This window comes from Gambusia affinis, linkage group LG22 (genome assembly GCF_019740435.1).
Source record: "Gambusia affinis linkage group LG22, SWU_Gaff_1.0, whole genome shotgun sequence".
Classification (NCBI taxonomy): domain Eukaryota; kingdom Metazoa; phylum Chordata; class Actinopteri; order Cyprinodontiformes; family Poeciliidae; genus Gambusia; species Gambusia affinis.
The window spans coordinates 1,951,195-1,973,094 of NC_057889.1; the positions used below are offsets into that span (position 1 = coordinate 1,951,195).

The 21,900-nt window shown below is 38.1% G+C and overlaps 1 protein-coding gene and 1 long non-coding RNA gene across 2 annotated transcripts; both read left to right on the plus strand.

The window, feature by feature from the left end:
- Positions 1-4,547: 4,547 nt before the first annotated feature.
- On the plus strand, positions 4,548-14,049 carry si:ch211-202p1.5 (uncharacterized protein LOC103909337 homolog; the record flags this gene model as incomplete). Its single annotated transcript, XM_044107424.1, has 3 exons — positions 4,548-4,783; positions 11,208-11,327; positions 12,037-14,049. Coding segments are annotated over 3 exons (459 nt in total), but the record flags the coding sequence as incomplete, so codon positions are not given.
- Positions 14,050-15,386: 1,337 nt separating this feature from the next.
- On the plus strand, positions 15,387-21,684 carry LOC122825682. Its single transcript, XR_006369700.1, has 5 exons — positions 15,387-16,022; positions 17,827-17,944; positions 18,394-18,505; positions 19,825-19,903; positions 20,521-21,684. It is a non-coding gene; the product is annotated as an uncharacterized LOC122825682 (long non-coding RNA).
- The last annotated feature ends 216 nt before the right edge of the window (positions 21,685-21,900 follow it).

Sequence of the window (21,900 nt, forward strand, 5' to 3'; positions counted from 1 at the left end):
CTTTAAACTGTCTGATCGTCTTTAGGAGCCTCATTTGGTTTGTTAGAAAGTCCAAAAGAAACAGAGGATTCAACATTTACCAGGATCAATGACTGTCTGACTAACAGCCTGAATGACTGCGTGTCCAACCAGGTGATCAGCCAACCGGAGCACCACAGGGTCTGTACTCGCACCGTTCCTCTTTCACTCCATGCAGTCCAACTCCCACCATCAACAGAAATATGTTAACATCTAATAAAAGCCAAATGATTCCTGCTGAAGGGTCAGACATAAAAGTCTTCCTGATCTTTGCAAAAAAAAAAAAAAGGTTTTAAGGTTAGTTTGAATTACGTAGATGCAAAATGAAAACATGCTGAAGGATTGTGAAAGGAGCTGTTAGACGAGCAGGAACCAGGTCTGTTTGGGTGAACACACGGATTTCATCATTCAAAGAAGGGTGTGTTGAGATTTGAGGAAAGGAAAAACAAAGGGACCTTTTGAATTTTTTACTTTTGATCTTCTTGTGTATTTAAAAAAATCTTTTCAGTATGTTTAGTTTGATTCGGGCATTCGAGCAACGTCCTGGTTGCTCTGGGCTGCTACAGTCCCTAAAGCTCCAATCAAAGCAGCTCTTGAACCGCGAGTTTCAGACTCTTCTGGTGGCCAGACATGCTGGTTTTTATGCCTTCACAACATTTTCAGGAGAGACTTCAAGTCCAGTTTATAAGAGAAACTTTAGAGAACATTTATCTGTAAGTATTATTGTAAAGAGAGAGAGTAGGAGTACACAAAATGCTTCTGTTTTGATCTATGAATCACACAAGCAGAGCAAAAACAACGGACAGGAAAATAGTTAACATCCATTTTAACTGGAAAAAAGTGGAAGTTTGAACATAAATCGTGTCAGAAACAGAAGAATCAAAAAGACTCGATTTGCTCTAAAACTTTGTGTTTACATGAGAGGATAAATGGAAGAAGTCAACTCCAAAATCTCATGTAAAGAAGCTGTCAGATATTATTTGTGACAGTTGGGTTTAATAACCTGACAGGGTGTCAGACTGGTCAACAGATACCTCAAATTGTGGGGTTGAGACCTCTGAGCTGCTTGTTTAACTTCCCATGAATAAACCAAAGTGTCCACAGGCAGGAAATTGAACGAGGGCGCGCTCTGTGTGCTTTTGGATACACGATGACCGTGGCTAAAAGGCGTAACATCGCCTTTCAGCGCCGCCTCCAACCTGTCAGCACTCAGACCATTCTGACCTGGAGACGTCCAGCTCTTCCAGACCGGCTCCAGTCATTGTGATCTCCTGAGCTCTCTGCTGACAAATCTGAAAGAAATGAATTTTCCATCTCAAACTGAACACCACAGTTCCAACTCTGGCTTTTAATCCATCAGGAAGTTTATCTGTGAAATCAACCCCAGACTGAGCTCTCACCTGCAGCGTTTAGAAATTCGCTGCAGTTTGCGTTGCTAATTCCTGGAATGTTTTTTTGTTTTTTTCCGAAACAAGCACTTTTATACTAATATTTTATGTTTCGTCAAATCAAAATAGACTAAGTGGAAACAGTATTCTTGAGTAAACTCCAGGTTCTGGTTCATAAAACAAACTCCACCAGGTGAAAACATTAAACAGACATCTTGTTAGCTGGATGTGGACGTTTGCTGTTGGTTTCTCGTCTGCTGGCTTGTGATTGATGGATGGATCTCTGGCTGCTGTTGGCCCAGTCAGAACCAAAGGACAGCTCAAGTTTTCACCACAGCTACAGTTTTTTGTTTTGTTTTGGGGTTGTTGTTTTTTTCATTTTCTCAGAAACAGGCAAATATGTGGTAGTTTTCTACTTTGGTTGAATTTAGTTTGGCTAATTATCATGCTGGTTTACTGCTTTAGCATTAAATCGGATTATACTTATTGCAACTAAATGCTTATAACTGCTTATAACATTAATACGGAAACCATCTTGGCAACTACTGCTGACGCTAACATCTACAGCCAATCAGCATCAAGGAAAATAACAGCTGCTTTTGATTGGCTGCTTTATCGGCCATTCATGTTTAGTGGAATTGAACCAAAGACTTTCAGATTCTCAAACTGCTTTCCTTTCAAATGTTTCAGATATGGTCTTGAATCCACGAATGGTTGCGTTCAGACAGCGCCGAGGACTTTACATCGAGAAATATTGTTGTGTTTCAGTTTCACAAAGACTTTGTTCTAGTTGAATGAATCAGTGCTGTTTTCCAAGATGTCCTGAAAGCGTAAACTCTTCCCGGCGGTGAGAGGCCGCTGAATGTTGTTAAAAATAAATCAAACCCAAAGCGCTAAAATTAGCCAAAGTGTCCCAGAAGTTTTTGTGCATCACTTAACAAAATAACAGCTTCCATGAACAACAACCTCAAATATTTCATTCTCCAGGACAGAGCAGCATGAAGACTAGAGGTTTATAGAGAGGAGAGGTGTTATTTTGCTCCTGTGTAAGTCGTGTAAAACCCTATAGACGCCCAAACATTCCCCTGTGTGCTGCAAGCTACATCAAAGCCTATCTGCGGTCGCTCTCTGCTTTATAGGTCCTGAGTGCCGGTTTTAACATGCCCTGATGTGCATGTTGTTATGTGCCAGTGAGTGTTCAGGTGTAGGCACTGAGTTGCAGTGCATTATTTCTGTTCCTGCTGTGGTCTTTATGCAGTTTACTGGTGTGGGGCCAGCTGTAAGGGTTAGAAACCAACAACTAAAGGAAGAGTTTGTCAGCCAGGAGCCAAGGTTTAGTTTGTGCACTACTGTACTTTCTGCAATCTTGTGTCTGTCAAGTTGAATAATTTCCTACTTTGTTGAACTGAAAGCAAAGCCAGATTTTTATTCTACGTTGTGTTTTTTCAAGCTGCCAGTAATCCAGGTGAAGTTCGTAGCCTTGTAAGAATATTCATGGTCCTTGAAGATTTTCACAGTTTTCCTAAATAATCCCAAACAAAATGCTTGCGGTTTATCGTTGAGCACAAAACAAAAGATTTGAAAGGAAGCAGAAGCTCCCATCACACGAACCATCGCTCTTCTCTCTAATCATTTGCCGTCTTTAAAATCTGGCTCATGTTGCACAACTTCAAAATGTTATACAGGAACTGAACCGTGTGGCCTGACTTTCCAACCGCCGTGTTCCTGCTGAGGAGAAGCTTTTCCGCAGCGTGAGGCTCCTGTGGGAATGTTGTGTCCAGCATGTTGCTGTTCCTCCACACTGAGTTTCTGCAAGTGGGACAAAAAGTCTTTTAATTGCTGGAAAACAATTTTTTTGTTCTTGTTTTTGTTACTAATTAATTATAACTTCTATCAGACTTTTGTGTGAATGTTTGTGAACCTAAAGTGACCTGCATGTGCAGAAGAAGAACATCACACAGAACTACTAATGGTGTCCATTTATTTACCAGTTTGAAGTTGTTGAGCAAGGAGAACCGACGGTTTTATGAAAGTCAATTTCTGCTGATTTTCTTTTGATTATGTCAGGTTCTATGTTGTTTGGTGTATTTATTTCTAGTTTCCTGTGTGTCTGAGTCTCTGTGTTGTCCTGTCTCCCCTTGATTAGTCCCCAGGTGTGTCTCGTTCCCTGATTACCCTCTGTGTATTTAATGTCACCTGTGTGTCTGTGTCTTCGTCGGGTCCTACGTCTAGGTAACGTCTCTTCACGTCTGTTGTCAGTCCACTCATATAACCTGTTGCTACCGGCGTTTGAGCCTGGAGCCGGCTCAGCCGTGCTGCCTGTGTTCGTGGACATTTTGGACTATTTCTTGTCACCATTAAACCATCATTTAACCGTACCTGGGTCTCTAGCGTCTACCTCACCACCTCATACACCACAAATCATGACAGATTACCTTCATCCAAAGTGTTAACACTTCTGTCTTCTTCTTCTGGTGCTGAATTAGGACGCGTGCCTCTTGTCAGTGATGTAAAAGTCAAATAAAATGCAACTTGACTGTTCAGATTGCCCACACTGTGAAAACTAGTAGATATTTATTTAATTTAGCACCAAATATTGGAAGTAGCACAAATCAGATGTTGTTTTAGGGTGAAATGATCTGAACTGGGCCGTTCAGGCGCCATGCACACGTCAGGCATTTCCTGCTGTGTGAAACTACGTTTTGACCAGAGAATATTCTTCTGGTTGTTAATTTTTTTTTAAAGATTATGTGTCCATAATGGAAGATGGACAAGAAAAACAGTACAAAGAGAAAGAGACGATATTAAGGAAACGGCCAAGAGCTGCATGAAGGACTGCAGCCTCCATGAGATGCTCCAGGATGTTTAAACCAGATTTTTCACAGCCGTGGTGTGATGCAGACCTCATGTAGTTTCATTTGTGTCGCCTCTCATCCTGGCAGTAACTGCACTGGCATTAAGATCATCTCTCTACCTTCAACAATACAAACAAAATTGAAATGTTTTACCTGAAGGATTGCTCATTTTGAGCTCATAGTTCACATGTCGTTCATCACTTTCTTTCCTCTGTGATTCCCAGCATCTGACATGAGCCCCCGGGCAGAGGAGGGCCCCCGGGCGGAGGAGGGCCCCCGGGCGGAGGAGGGCCCCCGGGCGGCGGAGGGCCCCCTGGCGGAGGAGGGCCCCCGGGCGGAGGAGGGCCCCCGGGCGGCGGAGGGCCCCCTGGCGGAGGAGGGCCCCCGGGCGGAGGAGGGCCCCCTGGCGCAGCTCGTCCACACAGCCCACCGGCGAGAAAAGCGCTGCTCCTGCGAGAACCAGAAAGACAAGGAGTGTATTTTTTTCTGTCACATCGGCATCGTCTGGGTCAATACCCCGAGGTGAGTAAACGGGAGATTAAACATTGTAGGAGTTTGTTATCGTGGTGATGGCTGAGCCGGAGTGCTGGGCTGATGATGAAGAATAGCAGAGATAAGACTCAATCTGTAGTAGCTGCTGGGTTTCTGAGGGAGGATGGGAGGAAATGCAAACAGCAGCTGCAGTCCAAAACCAAGACAAACTGTCTCTGTGGTCCCGGTTCCTCTTCACTGTTTAAGTTCTCAACCTGGAAGGTCATTAAATTTACAGATGTGTAGAAACAGCATCTTTAACTTCAACAAATATTACGTTTCTTCAGAAATCTGTTGGACACAAAGGCTCTGAAATTAATTCTACAACCTCAAATTAAAAGACAACAATCTAATAATATTTTACAAGATCAGTGATAAATGAAGAACAACTACTGCAGTAAAATTTAAGCCTCTTTAATTAAATTTTTTTGTGAAGAGAGTACCAGCTTTCCAAAGTGAAGCTTCTCCTGTAGTAAATCTGGGAAGAAGAATGTCAAAGATGTCATGGTTTTTCCCAGAAAATATGTTTCTAATGAGGAAACTAACATGAAACTCACACCAGATGTCCAGGGAAACCAACCGTATCCACATGTACAAAACATGTAAATCCACAAATTATCATATGGGTGATGAAGTGGCATCAGGCAGTAATGAAAACGCTTTTTAAGAACCGTTTTCTGTGACGTATGGAACCAATTATCGAATTTGTTGCTCAGCTATAATTGTGGACTCAAACTGTGATCTTTATTTCTGTTCATAAATTTACAGTTGGATTGAAATCATTTGACTGGCTTGGTAATCCTTCAGTTCAGAATGTTTCACATTTCTCTATTCATCCTTCATTTCCCACGTCCTAACTGGTACCTACTGGTAAACACGGCGCATGCAGTGGCGTCTAAAGAGTTAATGTTTGGTCTCACCTGACCATAACACACACCCAGTTCTTTAATGGGTGGTCCAAATGTTCTGGAACAAACCTTAAACCAGATTCTACATGCTTTTCCTTCAGCAGTGGAGTCTTGTGCAGTGAGTGGGCATAATTTAAAGTTTTATCTGAAACATCAGCTAATTTAATATGCATGTTCATTTAAGTTAGAAGACAAAAAAACCTACAGTTGAGAATTCATGGAGAACTCGACAGAGCAACAGTCATACAGCGTTTTATAAAATGAATGTACAAAATGTGCATTTGTGTTTGTGCTTTAAAAACAGAAAACTATTTACAAGATACGAAAATCAAAACTGTTCAAACAATAAAGATGTGAAAGTATCAGCACCAATGTAATTTAAAATGAGTAAAACTGAAAATAAGTGCAGAAACCAGCAGTGATGTTCCAGAGTCTAACAGCTGCTGGGAGGAAGAACCTGTGATTATGTTCATTTTTACACATCGGATGCAGAAATCTGTCACTGAAGAATCTTTAGCAACAGATTCATTCAGACATTGTGAAACTATCACCAACTGTCTGTTTCTGCAACCGTGAGGTTGTAAAGATCTTACCCATCATGCTCCTTGGGTGATTCCTCGGTAATAAATGAGGTTTTGTAGGAAACCAGTTTGGTTTAAACCAGCTGGTTTTAATTCCTGCTGATAGTAACTTGATTTCTGTCTAAATACTTTTTTATTTCAGCTTTCAGTCTTTGGTATACAGAAACCATCATGTTGAGATATTATGAGAATATTGATTTTAATCGAGACACATTTTGCAATATTTTATATCTGCTCCATCATCTTCAGGACTCCTGTGTGGAGATTAAAAGTAGTAAAGTGGTGGGTCCTCAACCAGATAGTTTAGGCGCCATGCCGAGTGCCTGATGATAACTTCTGGTACCAGAACCAGCGGTGCCTTCAGTCCTGGACTGTTTTAGACAACTTCAGTCCTAAAAGGTTGCTGAAGTGAATGTAGTTAGGACCACATGCATGTCTTTTAATTTGCCTGGTTTTAAATAAGAGGAAACACATCTCCATTCACAATCACCTCCAATTAACTGGATTTTAGTTGAGTATGCACAAGCAATGACTGAGCAGTTAGCTGTGGTGGAGGTAATAAGAAAGCACATCTTTCCTAAAGAAGGGTAATTTCTGGAGTGTTTCCTCTGGTTTCCTAAATAGCCGGTTTGAAACTTTTATCAACAGAATGAAGAAACCTCAGGAGTTTAAGGCTATTATAGTCAGATGCTCCTTTACCCACAACCAGTTAGACTGCTCCCATTTAGAAATCACTTATCAATGCAGCTGGAAATGCTCCTCAGAAATGACTCCAACTGGTCAAACTTTAGACAAGTTAATACCTGACCAGTAAAACCAACCAGGAAAGTGTTTTTCTGAAACTCTCCTTGTGTTTCCCATCAGTTCAAGTAACAGTTAAAGCTCATTTTTGTCATTTCCCCATAAATTTGCAGATGTTTTGAGGCTGAATTAAAGGTCTTTACAGTCAGACTCAAAATTAATTAAGTTGAGGTCAAGTAAAAAAAAGGTCTGACCAAAATAGCTTCCAGAGAGGATCCCAAACTGTCTCAGATTGTTGGTTTGGTCTAAACATAGCCGTGTGGTTACAGGAGATCTTCCTGCCTTCTCCATAAAAAGCTCTTAAACGGCAGAAGCGGTGCCCACCATCACTAACGGCCACTAAACGCTGCGGTCTCTTTCGTCTTAAATCACTCTCTTAAAAACATTCGTCTCTTCAGTAAAACAACTTTTCAGGTTTAGAAATGAAAACATCTAACCTAATTATCAGAATTACACTAATGAAATGTTCAAATCTATCATTTCTAATTGACTTCATATGGAACTGGCAGCAAAAACACAGGCAATACTTTCTTGTATAAATGGATATTCAGGCAAATATTCAGCTGACAAATATCAGTAATAAACTAAATAAAATGAATCCTTTCTGAAAAAGCGACAAGAAGAAAGAAAACCATCAGAGATTCTGATGATTTTACAACTGGAAGTAAATTATTTGGTATTTAAATGAACAAATGTATTAAATCCAATAAAATAGTTTTAATGTGACAAAATGTGGCCCTAAATTCAATTTATTGTAACATAGAGAAGAAACGTTTCACTAAGGACTTTATACAAGAAAATGCAAAATAATTTTAATTTATGGTATAAAACTCATTTAAAGTTTGAAATGAAATTTCAGATTTTTCTGCTTGGAAAATAATTTTCTGTTTACACTTTAAATACTTTTCAATTCTACAATTTAAATAATTTGTGGTAATACTTTTTTTTCACTAAATTCTACTGTTAATATTTAATTTCTACATTTGTATTTTCACTGTAACTGGATGGGAAACCTTAACACTCCCAATTCCCAACATTCCCAGTTAGCAGCTGTCTCTGCTGGGAATCACCTTTGTTTGGTTTTGGTGTCACTTTGTGAAGTTGCACTACAAAATGTTGCAGTGTGCACTTAGTTTTACACATAAACATCAATCATGATAAAAATAAAAACAATCAGAAAAATACCAACAATAGCTTAAGAAATGATAGAAGCATTTATTGATTCATTTTTCCCTGCTATTTATTAAATTAGATTGTTATTTAAAAATACAAAATTCATTTTTAAAGTCTAATTTACATAAAAGTTAACAGATCAGTAAAACTATCTGAATTTTATCTTGAAGAGGCTGGAAAATAAATCATCACTGGCTTCAGTTTTTTATTACATTGTTAAAACCACAAACATCAAGGGAATCATTTGGGAGCAAAACAACAGTGATATCAAAATAAATGTTGTGTTAAAGTCAGACATTCACCCTCAGAAATGTCCAAATAAGTAGTGAAACAAAGGAGGAGTTTGGGTTTTTGACAGCTGCCAACGCGGCGAAAGGCGAAAGACGGGATGAGAGACGGGATGAGAGACGGGATGAGAGACGGGATGAGAGACGGGATGAGAGACGGGATGAGAGACGGGATGAGAGACGTGAGGAACGGAGAGAAACTCAATCAAAGTTTTCAACATCTGGACACTTTGATTTATCAGGAGACACCATGAAACATCTGGCAGCCACCGCTGTAAACATCAGCCAAACGTTGACTGTCTAATACGGTTTAAATGCTCTCAGCCTTGGTTTCCATGGTAACGCCCATGTTTTTGGGCAGATTGTTGTACTTGTGTCAGGAGATGTCAGTTCATATTTTCAGGTAAAAAAAAAAGACATTCTTTGTTGAAGCTGGTTGCTGGTGTGTTTGGTGTTAGTAAATCAATGTACTCAGCATGAACCTTCTTCTTCTGGGGTTTTTAAGACTTATTTCTTTTCCAGGAGGGAACAATTTTACAACACTCAACTGCAGCCATTTTAAAATGCAGAAAATGGAGGCAAACGTTGGAACGCATTGAAGATTTTCTCTGATTTATGAAGAGAAAAAAAATCACCATGCAGGCAGTTTAATATTTAAAGTTTTTGTGCCACCAACGGATAAGTAGAGTAAACACAACATGCAGTTTGCAAATTATTCTATTTTTTTAAAGAAAAAGTTATCAAAACCAAAAGAAGCCAAAAGTCTGCATCATTAAAAATATCATGATGATAATCCAAAAAAAGGACATCAGAACTGCTGTCACACACGGTAGAGGCAGTATAATGATCTGGGAATGTTTTTCTGCTTGAAGGAGAATCAGATCCACATCTGAATGATTCAGAAAAACAACAAAATAAAGTTCTGGAGTGGCCTAGTCAAAGTATGGACTTAAATCTGAATGAGATGTTTTAATATAACCTGAAATTATTTTTATTATGCTGTAAAAGTTTAAGTCAGAGTGGAATAAATTGTTGCTAATCCTAATCCTAATCCATGAATTTTGAAATTCCATCATTCGTTATTTTATCTTGCCGATCTGAAACAGTTAATTGGGGCAACAAAGGAAAACAGAAAGACATCTGGGAGGGGCAAATCATTTATTCATGTAAAACGATGTAAATCCATAACAAACGTGTGCAGCCAGCTTTCTATCACAATCCGTAGAAATATGAAGGTCCGCTATGAATGAATGTAAACGTATGACAGCAGCTGTGGCCATAAAGTAACTAAGAATCCAACAACACCAGCTACAGGTCCGGTTCAGCCGTCCAGTAGCTGCCACTCATCTATGTGAAGGCAGAGGAAATGTTGGCACCGATTTCTGGGCTGTTTGATGTTTTCTGGCAACAGAAGCATCGAGCGTCTGCCACTATGCAGCCGTTACTCATCGAGCTGCAGTTCAGCAGTTCAGGTCACCCAGATTTATTCCTCCCCGTAACCCAAGAAAGGAGTCCTCTGACACGCAGGAGGGATGGAAGGTGGAGGCAACAGCAGGGAGGTCAACAAGCTGCTGAGAGGAAAATAAATGATATTGTAGAAATGAGGCGACCAAGGAGGGGGAGATGAAAGGCGCTGTATGTTATCTCCAGCTGTGGGGGGGAAATGAGATCCAGATGTGCTGCCGATAACAGAGGCGTTCAACTCTAAATTTGGTTCAAAAATGTTCCATTTGGAAGCAATTCTGGTTTAATTTGCTGTTACACCTTTATTTAAACCTGAAGCGTTGAGCTGCAGACAGTTCCCGCTGCGGTCGCATTAATGCAGCCGATGGTCCGGCTCTAACCTGCAGCCACTCCGGCACCACGTACATCCAGCTACCGCGGCTCCAGAAACAGATCACAGGAGACATGTTTGTGGTTTGTATTAAACTTTGGCTCACAGAAGGATAATTGCAGCTTTTTAATGGATTTCTTGGCAATCCTTTCCTAACTTTCCAGTTTGTAATCGTGAGCTGGAGTTTATTTTGAGTTCAGGTTTATCTGTCATGAGCAGTAAATACTGAATTCATTGAAGCCCTTTACTCTGAAAAAACAATGTCACAAATATGCAAATCAAAGAAAACTAGCCTTATGGCGTAAAAAGTCAGACTATTAAAGACTCGTCAAATATCCCCGTTCATAAATCTGACTGTAGAAACAGTCAGAGGTTCCTGTACCAAAAACAAAATGAATGTTAAACTTTATCAGGTGTTCTGAAATTAAAAAATGGAAGGAAATGAATGAATCCCAACACTGCTGTGAAATAAAAATCTATATTCATGCTAATTTTTTTAATTTGAATCCAAACATCTATCAAAATACAAAGATTTTAGAAAATTAACCTTCTTTGATGAGATGCACATCAAATATATAGAAAACACATCTTGGAGACTGGAATCGGAAATTGGCACTAAATACTGTATTTAGCTCCACATTAACTATTTGGTTTCAAACTAAATACTTAACTGTAAAATAAATATTCATATTAGCAAGTTAAATCTTTAACTGTCTGTGTAGAATCAAACTGATCCTCCACTGTCAAGCAGCTAAGTTTTTAACATTGAAGCCATTTTATCAGAACTATTTCAGTATTTTAAAATAAACGGCTGAATCTTTTGTCCTCCAGCCAGGTGGTGCCGTACGGGTTCGGGTCGGTGCGCCTCCGCAGGGCGCTGCAGCGCTGCTTCTGCACTGACTCACAGGACACAGAGTGTTTCAGCTTCTGCTCTGAGCACATACAAACACAGTGAGTAAACACACACACACACACACACACACACACGCACACACACACACACACACACACACACATGTTGACTTAAACATGGACTGCAGATGAAAACAGAGACCAGAAGCTCCAGGGCCTGATGGGGGTTTTACCATCCAACACTTTGATGAGATTTTCTCCTGCAACTCTGCAAACAAATAACCTCATAAGCACCAATGGACACAGACATGATCACTGTACTACATTATATATTTGCAAATTTTGTCCCTTGCATTGTTGTAAATATTACTGAACCATTTATATCTACTTTTCACTTAAAAACAGTGACATTAAAACCCGTTTCACTTTTTTCCAAGTAATTTTAAAATGTCTTATTTAATACCTCAAATTTTCAATGCACTGGATCAATCAAGTTTATTTTTGTACCATTTTTCAGCAGTTCAAACTGCTTTACATCATAAAAACACAAAAATAAAGTCATGAAACAAAATTCAGTCACCAATTTAGAAACTAGTAACAAAAGTTACATTTTGTCGAGTACAATCATCAAAATCATTAAAAAAACAATTTTCAGATTTATACAATTTTATTTTATCTGTGAAAACACCAAGAAGAGAATTGTTCAGATTTATTGGCTTCATAACAACCCTACATTTAGATAAACATGAAAACTATGTTTTATTTTGCAGACCAAGGAACAACATAAAGTTCTTGTTTTTGCCTGCAGGGAGGAGAACGCCGTTGTGAAGAGGAAGACTGAGAAGATGAAGAGCTACAGAACTGCATTGTGGGAGAAAAGAAACCGGCACGCTCTCAAACACCAGACCTGAGACGGAGGCGCTTCACCGCTAACACCAGCTCTTCAGAACGGAAGTCCTTAAAGTATCTAAAGCAACTCATATTGGACCCTTTAGTACGTGGCGGCGGTCCGGTCGTGTACAGTGACGTTTTTTGTTAATGTGATGATGATGATGATGATGATGATGATGTTTGAACCGGAGCTTTGAACACTGACAGGCTTTGGCTCACAAAATGTATGAATGTGTGACCTTTGTGTTGACGCCAATCCGGTTCTTAACTGTTAGAAAACCTCCAAGCTGAGCATCCTGGGAGTTTCCACATAAAAACGTCCACAACCTTTTATGTTTTGTCACATTACAGCCATCAACTTCATTATATGTTTTGGTTATTTTATGTGACAGGGCCGTTCACCTAAACAGTCTGAGCCTAGAGGGTCAAAGTATCTCTGGAGGAGCTGCAGAGATCCACAGCTCAGGTTGTAAAGGTTCAGTACAAATGTTAGCTGCACACAACAGATCTGGAAAAGAATAGAAAAATGTAAAAATCTCTCCTGGAGTTTATGACAAAACAGCAACAAATAAGTCTCAATAGAGTTCCAGTTAGCCACTATAACTGCTGACTTAGAATGGTCTAGTCAAAGCACAATTTAAAATCTGTGACAAAACTTTAAAGTGTGGACATCCATTCAGTCTTGTTTAACTCAAGCTCTTTTTCTGGGATGATTTGTTCGGGTTCAGGAGGCTGAATTCATCCATGCCATACTTCTTAAATTTTTGTTCTTAAATAATTTTCCTTCCACTTCACAGTTATGCACGACTTGATGTTGATCCCAGTGAAATTCATTTTAGTTTGCAGTTGTTATGTCACAAAATGTAAGAATGTTTGAGGGGCGAAAACACTTTTTAATCTACAGCGTGTATGGTGCAGTAAAAGGGACAAAAATCAGACAAATGGAAAATTTGTGTGTTCAGTGACACTAGATAAGTATGAACAGCTTTCACCTTACGTATAATTATCCCTGTAGCATTTGCACCGTTTCCCATCTGATTTTTTTCCTTCCACTAAACTTTCTGTGAACATGCTCAGATACGACGCTCTGTGAACAACCAGTTTCTTGCTTGGTGTTGCAGATTAAATCTGGCAGCTCACCAACAAGAAGTTATTGGTCTTAACAGCAGCACTTCGTGATCCAGGAGAACTTTGTGTCCAGTTCAATTTCTTAACAGAAAAATCGTTCTGAATAGTGATTTGAATTTTTATTTGTATCTCTGACTTTTGTTTCTCTTACTCCAACATACCACAATACGCAACAGGAAAAAAAAAAAAAAAAGCTTTTAGGGTCAAAAGTGAAACTGAGTGGAAACAAGTGGAGTTCCTGTTATTGTTTGCAGTTTTTTTTAAGCTTTTCTTTGGATTTTGGCTTCTTCTCAATTTCAGATGAGTTGTTGTTACTAACTGCTCTTCTGAAAACAATTTTCCTCCCAAACGTGGTTCGCAGTGTTTGACTGTAAGATGTGAATGAAGCTCCTTCATGCTGGGATCAACAGCTCGGCTCTGAATCTCCATTTTAACATTCAGAGAAGCTGCTGACATTTCAGCTTCAACCTGACAAGAAAATTACAGATAAACACAGAAAAACTTGTTCGAAGACTAATTGTACGATAATCAGGACTGTGAGGATTTCACCTGCTGTCAGAGTTTCAGACTCATCGTGTGAATATGAATAATAATAATGATGATGATAATAATATATCTGTCTGTAAAGAAATGTTTTTGCTGCTTCGCATTACGTTTTTGTATTTTTTCCATGAATGCATGCATCAAAGCAGCAGAAACAGCTGTCTGCTGTTTCTCTGTGGTTATATCTGCACCTTTGCTTCTTCCTCCGACATGTTAAAGTATCCATGAAGAATAATGCACACAGATGGTAGAGTGTAAAATAAAGTATTTATTTCATGTCTAACCCTAAAATCCTCTCCATCTCTTCATTGTGGTGAAATGTTGTCACTTAAAGAACAGAAACTGTCATTACAAATATGTTCAAATCTTTTGGTTTTCTCTGAAAATGATACATGTGAGAAATTCAAAACCTGTTTACCCATTTGTGTGCCGTAGTAAAGGACGTTTGACCAGAAGGGTAGGACTTCAGAAAACATGTGGAAGCAGCGGCGACCTGCGTTCAGTCCTGAAGAGTTTCTGGTACTGCCAACTAAAAAGTTAGTTAACATTAAAACACTATAACAACATGCTATTTGGCAGAAGCTAAAGCGCTAAATTTAACCATGTTGATGCCCATCATGATTGCTTTATTTCAACAGACTCATCATCCAAACAGACGTAAAAATAGAACAAAGACATGAAACTGAAACTGATGGTACAGACTGAGAAACCTCAGAAACTCAGAATGGTCTTTATCTACTTGCCATTAACAGTGCAGCTTGACTCTACAAAATGTGCAACATGATTTATACGAAACACAAACACATGGAAGCTTTGTTAAGCTTTCTGTTCAGTCTGCCATTTTCCTGAAAAACTTTAAATACGCTCAGCTGCTGCTGTGGATTTTTATAAATGACTGATTGCGTCAAAAGAGTTGCAATCAGCCACCTCACTCCCTATCCAATCATTATCTAACAACCTTTTGACCTGCAGTTTTCTGCCTGACTCAGCATGCTTGGAAATCCAGAGTAGTAGGTCCTAAAAATAAGAGCCTGGTGCCACATAACTGTTACCAGTGGAAAAGCCTCTTAACCACATGTAGTCAAGTAGGCGCTAGTCAGAGAGGGGCATTGGTTTCCAACAACCAGTAGTTGGATCCAGGTCCAATTTTGCATGCCAGGTTGCCAGCTATATGAAGTGGGACCAGGATGTAAAATAAAAACTCTGCCAGAGCAACAAAAAACAACATTTAAGCGATTCTTCTAAATTTGTCAAATTCTTAGACACAAACAAGTTTCCTGTCACTGTAACTTGCCCAAAGCACATATATCTGCATCCTGACTTAAAACGAGAATAGTTACAGAAATCTGATGCGTACCTTCTACATTCAGTCATTTCTTTCTGGCATGAAATTTCCTGAAGAAGTTACAGCCTAAGAAAATAACTGTCATCAAATCTTTAAGTAGACTGTGCTCAGTAGTAATAATCCCTTTAAACAAAATGGCTGCTGGATTCATACTGTGTAATTGTGTTGATAGATGGTGAATGATCTCTCAGACATGTGGTGAGGTGGATGTTTGGATCCCTTCGAAGGCTCGGCAGACTGTTTAATGATGGATCGGATTCATTCGCAGGGAAACTTCTGTCATCATCAGGGAAAATTGATGCAAATCAACTCCATCAACATGCCAACAGCTCGGAAACAATGGAGCCGGATCAGTTAGAAAAACAGAACAAGTGATGATGGAGATGTTTACTGTTGAAAACTGACGTTTAGTTTCGGCATTATGCTGCCACCTGGTGGACAACCTGGATCACAACAGGAGGAACTGAAGTAGTTTTCAAATGAAACGTGGTTTGATTTTGTGATCAGGCCTTTAATTTGATATTTTTTGATTTATTCTGAAGAGATTTTAAAACAGCACACCTTCTCTTGAGCCAGGCAGTAATTATAAAACTGAACAATACGACAGATCTGATTTATCTTTAGGAAGGACTGGAGTCACTGATGAAGCCAGGTGAAATTCATGTTTGGCTACGTAGTCCGAAGCTGCCTGACATTTCAATTAGTGTCGAATTACACCACTACAGTGGCACCAGTCAAACCAGTTGTGACGTCAGAGATGTGTTTGGATTTGTACTCTGAAGTTATGAGGATGTGATGAATTTAAATCCTCGCAGACTTGACGCTTCTTCTCTTCGGAAAACTCTTTGACAGATGAAGGTGGAAAGTTTCTTCAGATCGACCTAAAGGTGAGTTCAGCAGGTCGGAATCATCTCGGTGAATGTTGGATCTCTTAGACTGGATCAGAAAGGTTAATGACAAACAGTTCTGCCTAGAAGCTTCTCCAGTGTTAAAATCTCATGTAGAAAGCTAAATATGGATCATTATTAACAATGAGCAGATCAGATTCTGTAAAATATATTTAAGACAATAATAGTTTAGATGGACAGTGAAAAGCTTGACCTTCTCATTTAAATATAGAAACGAAGCAAATAATGAAAACTATTAAGTTTAATGGTTAATAGTTCAATAATCAAACCTTTGGGGATTTTAGCATCATAATGATGCAAAATATAAATGGCCTCATATGTATAAGCCATGTGAGCCTTTAATAAATAATTATTGATCTTATTCCAACATGATATGGCCTCTCTTTTTTTCCTGAGATCTGATTATTTGCCCCTTCATCTACTCTAATTTATAAATAATTTTATTTCTCCTGTAACTAAAGGGCAGAGCCCCCATGTTTACCCCTGTCTCATGCTGTTTGTTTGTCTTTTCTCGTTGTGTGGATGGGCTGCACTGAAATTAATTTTGTTTTGCTTCTATGCAAAGACAATAAAGGCTGATTCCGATTCTGAAGATCCTTAAGATACACAAAACTTCTGCAAGAGTCAAACCAATCAGCGCTTTACTCCAGAGTGTTTTTTAAGTTTATGCTATGAACAAATAAAATAATTTTTATTTTTTTTTTAAACCGGCCCTAAATTTACCAAAGTGATTCTGGTATGAAACTGTTTAATCAGGACAGATATTGGCCTGATGTCGAGGCCGACTGAGAAGAGACGGTCATACAGGTGCAGACAGTCAAAACATGTCACGCTCCAGAAGAGAGTGTGTGTGTGTGTGTGTGTGTGTGTGTGTGTGTGTGTGTGTGGGTGTGTGTGTGTGTGTGCGTGTGTGTGTGTGTGTGAGTGAGTGCACGCAGGTTTGCGTGTGAGAGCATCAGATTAACTCACTGTTTTGACCGGGTGCCAACCAGTGGAGAAGTGTGTCTGAATGTCGGAGGGATTGTTCTGAGACTATCTACTCAGAATGACCTTCATCTCTATTCAGTTTGTATTTCTGGGTTTAATGACTGGTTGACTTTAAATATGCAAGGCAGGTTTTATTTGTTTGTCATCATTATGATAACACAAAACATGTTGTACAGCAAAAAATGACAAAACAAAAGCAAAAATAAATGTCCTTGAATAATTTTTGGGCCAAACACAACTACTTTTTATTTTGCACTGAACAGGAGAAATTCTGACCCTCATGAACCAGAGCTTGGAACAATTATTTAAAATTTTAAAATGTGACTGAATGTTGAGCATTTTTCTTAACATGTTGTCCCCAAGTCTTAATGCTGCAAAAATAAGCCAAAGGCAAAATGAAAACTTATTTCTAACTTAAATTTTTCAGTAGTTAGTTAAAATTATTGTGACAGTTAAATGTTACATGGAGAGAAAACCTTGTTTTATATTTTCTATTTTCTATTTTTGAAACTTAAATCTCTGCTTCACCAACATACAATAAAAAATGAAACATCTAAAACAGAATAAATGAAAATTAACCATACAAACAATAATATTTAGAATTTGTCCATTTAAAGATTTAACAAAATGATAAAAATCAAAGCAACAGAAACAAATTATTCAAAAACAGGGAGTTAGAATAAATGAACATCACTTGTAAACATATGACACTTTGTCTTTTCTGTTATTCATAAAGAACAAGTTAAGTGTGTCGGAGCCTCTGGACGTTGGTTTCATGTTTTCTGTTATATTGAAGGTCAGCGCCGTGACAAAATGGACTCTGCTGGACAAGAACCTCAATCTGAAACTCGATCCAAGAAACTGGTTGTGCGTAAATCATCAATAGATAAATACATAGAATTTAAGAACCAGAGGTGAGTCTGTTTACATTTATAGTTGTCAAGTTTATGTGACTTTAGATGTTATATTGGTTAAAAACTTAAAAGAAAAGATGGATGAAAAGAAAAGCCAGATTAGACTAAGGAAGAATTTGGGAAATAATCCTGATGGTTTAGTTTTATTTAAACAGTCAGGGATGTTTTGGAGCTTTGCAGAAATGTGTAAGATGTTAAACATTGTTAGTTTTCACTGTGTGGATTTCTTGGCAGTAAGACGAAACTGAGCTGATTAACTTGTCCTTTAAAAACTACACACCAACACTTGTAGCTTTTCAAACATGATTTTCGTGATACGTTACCTTGCAATCTGTAACTCAGCAAGTTGTTGATCATTTGTAATTCAAATTAGCTTCAGGCATAAAATCCTGGTTTCCTGACTTGTATATAAATATTTGAACATCATCTGGTTTTCTGTTTTGCTGAAGTTCTCGGCTGGAACACAAAATAGAAGCTGCTAAACCTTCAACTCAAACTGAAGCTGGATTCAAGAGTTTGCTCAACCGTAAAATATCAACGGACACGGACTACAAACAAAGAGTAAGTTTCCTTTTACCGAATGCACCCTTCGTGTTTTACAATGAAAACAAGGGAAAGGAAATGTACCCATATATTTTCAAGTTTTTGAATTGTAACACAGAAAGTTTGTCTACAAAAATCTGACATCAAATAAATAATCTGTCAGGAGACACTGGAGAAACTTCAGATGACAAACTAAACAAAAATCCTTGAGACAAAGTGTAGCATCTGCAGCATATCTGATCTGATAAATGTACAAAGTAAAATTAGGTGCTGCACAATATTATGTAGGAATCACTGGATTAAATTCCCTGCCCTCATGAACATGAATTATTATTATTATTATTATTATTATTATTATTATTATTATTATTATTATTATTATTATTATTATTATTATTATTATTATTATTATTTTCTTTCTATTCCATTATCACCAACATTCCTTCCTCTCTGCCTGCGTGAACTTTAGCATCTGGTCTAAAATCAGCACAGAGGTGCGTGACAGTCCAATCATTCCTTTCTGGTATCTGCCAGTCCAGTTTCACCAGGAAACATTTCATAAGTTACACTAGACACGAAATGTTTGGTTAGAAACTGTAGGATGGAAAAACCCGACGTTCATCAGATTTTTTCTAATTAATTTTACATGACAGAAATTTTACAGACAACAAAGAGCATTAAAATCTGAAGCCTAGAAGTGATTCTATAATCCCAATCAAACAATTCAGATGATTAAGTAGTAAAGTTATGATAAAACTGAAGAACAATGTTCACAGCCCGGCCCAGACTCAGGTTGGTAAGTGCGTGACAGCAGGCTGAAGCCTGTCCTTGTTTCTGTTAGTCAACAGGAGCAGGAATGTTGTCCGTCTGCATGTTGGAAAAGTTCTTCTGTCTTCATGAGAAATAATTTACACTTGAACATTTTTAGATACTGCAAGATGATCACAAAGTTTCACACTTTCAACACACTTTCTTTGTCTTCTGCATAAAAAAACAGTTAACAAACGTATTACATTTAGTACAGGTTAAAATATGTTCAGGATTCAGGGTTGAACTGGACGGAACATGTAGAGCTGTTAACATACACACTGGTGTCACACTCAACTGTTTCAGATCATCTAGCTGGTTTAACATCAGACAAAGGAGACACAAGTTCATAAAAAATGTAGATTTCAGGATTATTTTATTTATGTACTGATGGTTTTGACTGTTGCTACAATGAAACTCTCCACCATCAGTATGTGAATGAATGTAAAGAAATGTGAAGTCCTTGTTTTAAAATGCAGAACATTTGACATTTATTTTTAACCGTGGAACAACGTGTAACGTTTCTGCAGCACCAGCCAGTCCTGCTCTGAGATCCTCGCTGATCAATCTGTCCTTCTGCATCCAGAAAATCTGGATTCCATATTTGTGGTGAGAACATTTTACTGTAATGTGACAAAAAACATCTGTGAGGGATGGGATTGTATCATGGTGATGTGTTCAGCATCGTCTTGTTTTTATGATCCTAAATTGTTCAAACTTTGGTCATAAATTATGTTTTTATCATTTTTTTATTTATTTTATTTTTTGTTTAGATTTCTACATTTTAGCTTATTCATTGAATTGAATTATTTATTTTCATTTTTTGTACTCAGGACCCCTTTCCTTAGATTAATATATCCATCTGTATATTGTTTCAGGTTCTTTCCTTTCATCTTGTCTCTGCTTTGTTTCTTTCTCCCTTTTTTTTCTCCCATACTTTTGGTTTTAGGTGTAACACATATTTCACAAATATAAAGTGTAAACTATGAGAAGACAGTCCACGTGTGTAAAATTCCTCACGTGTTTCAGGTGTTGCTAAATTATTTAATGTTTGCAGTGAAACATGTTACAATGCATCTAATCCCCCATCACGTGTTTCTCCAAGTGAAATAAAGGAGTAAATGTCCCACGTTTGGGCATTATGATGTTTCTGAGCAATAAATTCAGTAAGAAATAAACCCTGATGAGTCATTAACAATTCCTGTTCTATTGTTTCCCTCCATCAGATTTCTGTGTATTTGAACTGGATACGAACTCGGTGAACAAACACCTGAAGCTGTCCGACAATCGGAAGATGACGCTGGTTGACCTTGTTCAGATCATCCAGAAAGATTCGACTTCTGGCAGCTGCTTTGTGGAAACGCCCTGACTGGTCGCTGTTACTGGGAGGTGGAGTGGAAAGGAGGAGTTCTCATAGCCATCAGTTACTGATGAATCGGGAGGAAAGGAAAGAGGAATGACTGCAAGTTTGGAGAGAATGAACTTTCCTGGAGACTGAGCTGCTCTGATGGTGGATTTTCTATCTGGCACTCAAACAGTCAGACATTCATCCCGTCCTCATCCATGTCCCACATGTATGTTAACTGTTTGCCTGGCATCCTGTCCTTCTACAGGGTGTCATCCGACACACAGCTCCATCTCTACACCTTCAACACCACCTTCACTGAACCACTTCATGCTGGCTTTGGGTTCAGCTCATATTGACTCCTCAGTGTCTCTGTTGAGATTATTTGACAAAACCTCAATCTTTAATAAAGAAGCAGAATAAAATTAATTTGTGAATTTCAAACTCTCAGGATTTTTCACCTCAGAGCCTCTAATATGCTTTTGAAACTAAATCTGTGTTCGATCAACATTTTGACCACATTCAAGCCACATGTTTTCTATTACAATATTGCAATCTGTTTTCAATTTCTATGTATTTTTTCTATTCCTTGATGTTGAAATGCCTTCTAAGCTTGTATTTATTGCTTCTCTCATCTTTATTGATCTATTTGTATATATGCAATGAAACGAATTCCACTTTATGAGGATTTATTCACTTTGATAAAAAAAAAAAATCTTATTTGATTTGACATTTTTAGTCTACAATGGGGCAACTGTAGGTTTTATTCAGATAGCAGCTGGTCTGTTTGGGTTTTTTTCCCTTTAATTGTAATAATTATTTCAAAACATCTTATTGTATTTGCTCGTGTTATCTTTATTTGATATCAAATTGTATTTGTTATGAAACACATAAATGTGTCCAAAACAAACTGACGATAATTATAAAGTTTAGAAATTGTATGACAAGAAACGGTGGATGTAAAAACTTCTTAAAGTTCATCATATTTTTATGGAATGTATTACTTATGAATTAGAAAGAAGGCAGTTCCCACAATAAAGAAAAACAATGAACATTACATTTACTATTGATGACATTATTGGTATTGATATCAGTGAAGTATTAGGTCAAATTAAGAAAAGTGACTATTGGGGTTGCCTTCCCCAGATAAAAGAATAAAAGCTGGCTAATGAACTATTATTTTAAAGTCACAAATGTGTTCTGTCAAGCTGAAATTGTGTTTAATCTAATGTACCTCAATGGTACAAGGAAATACTTGAAA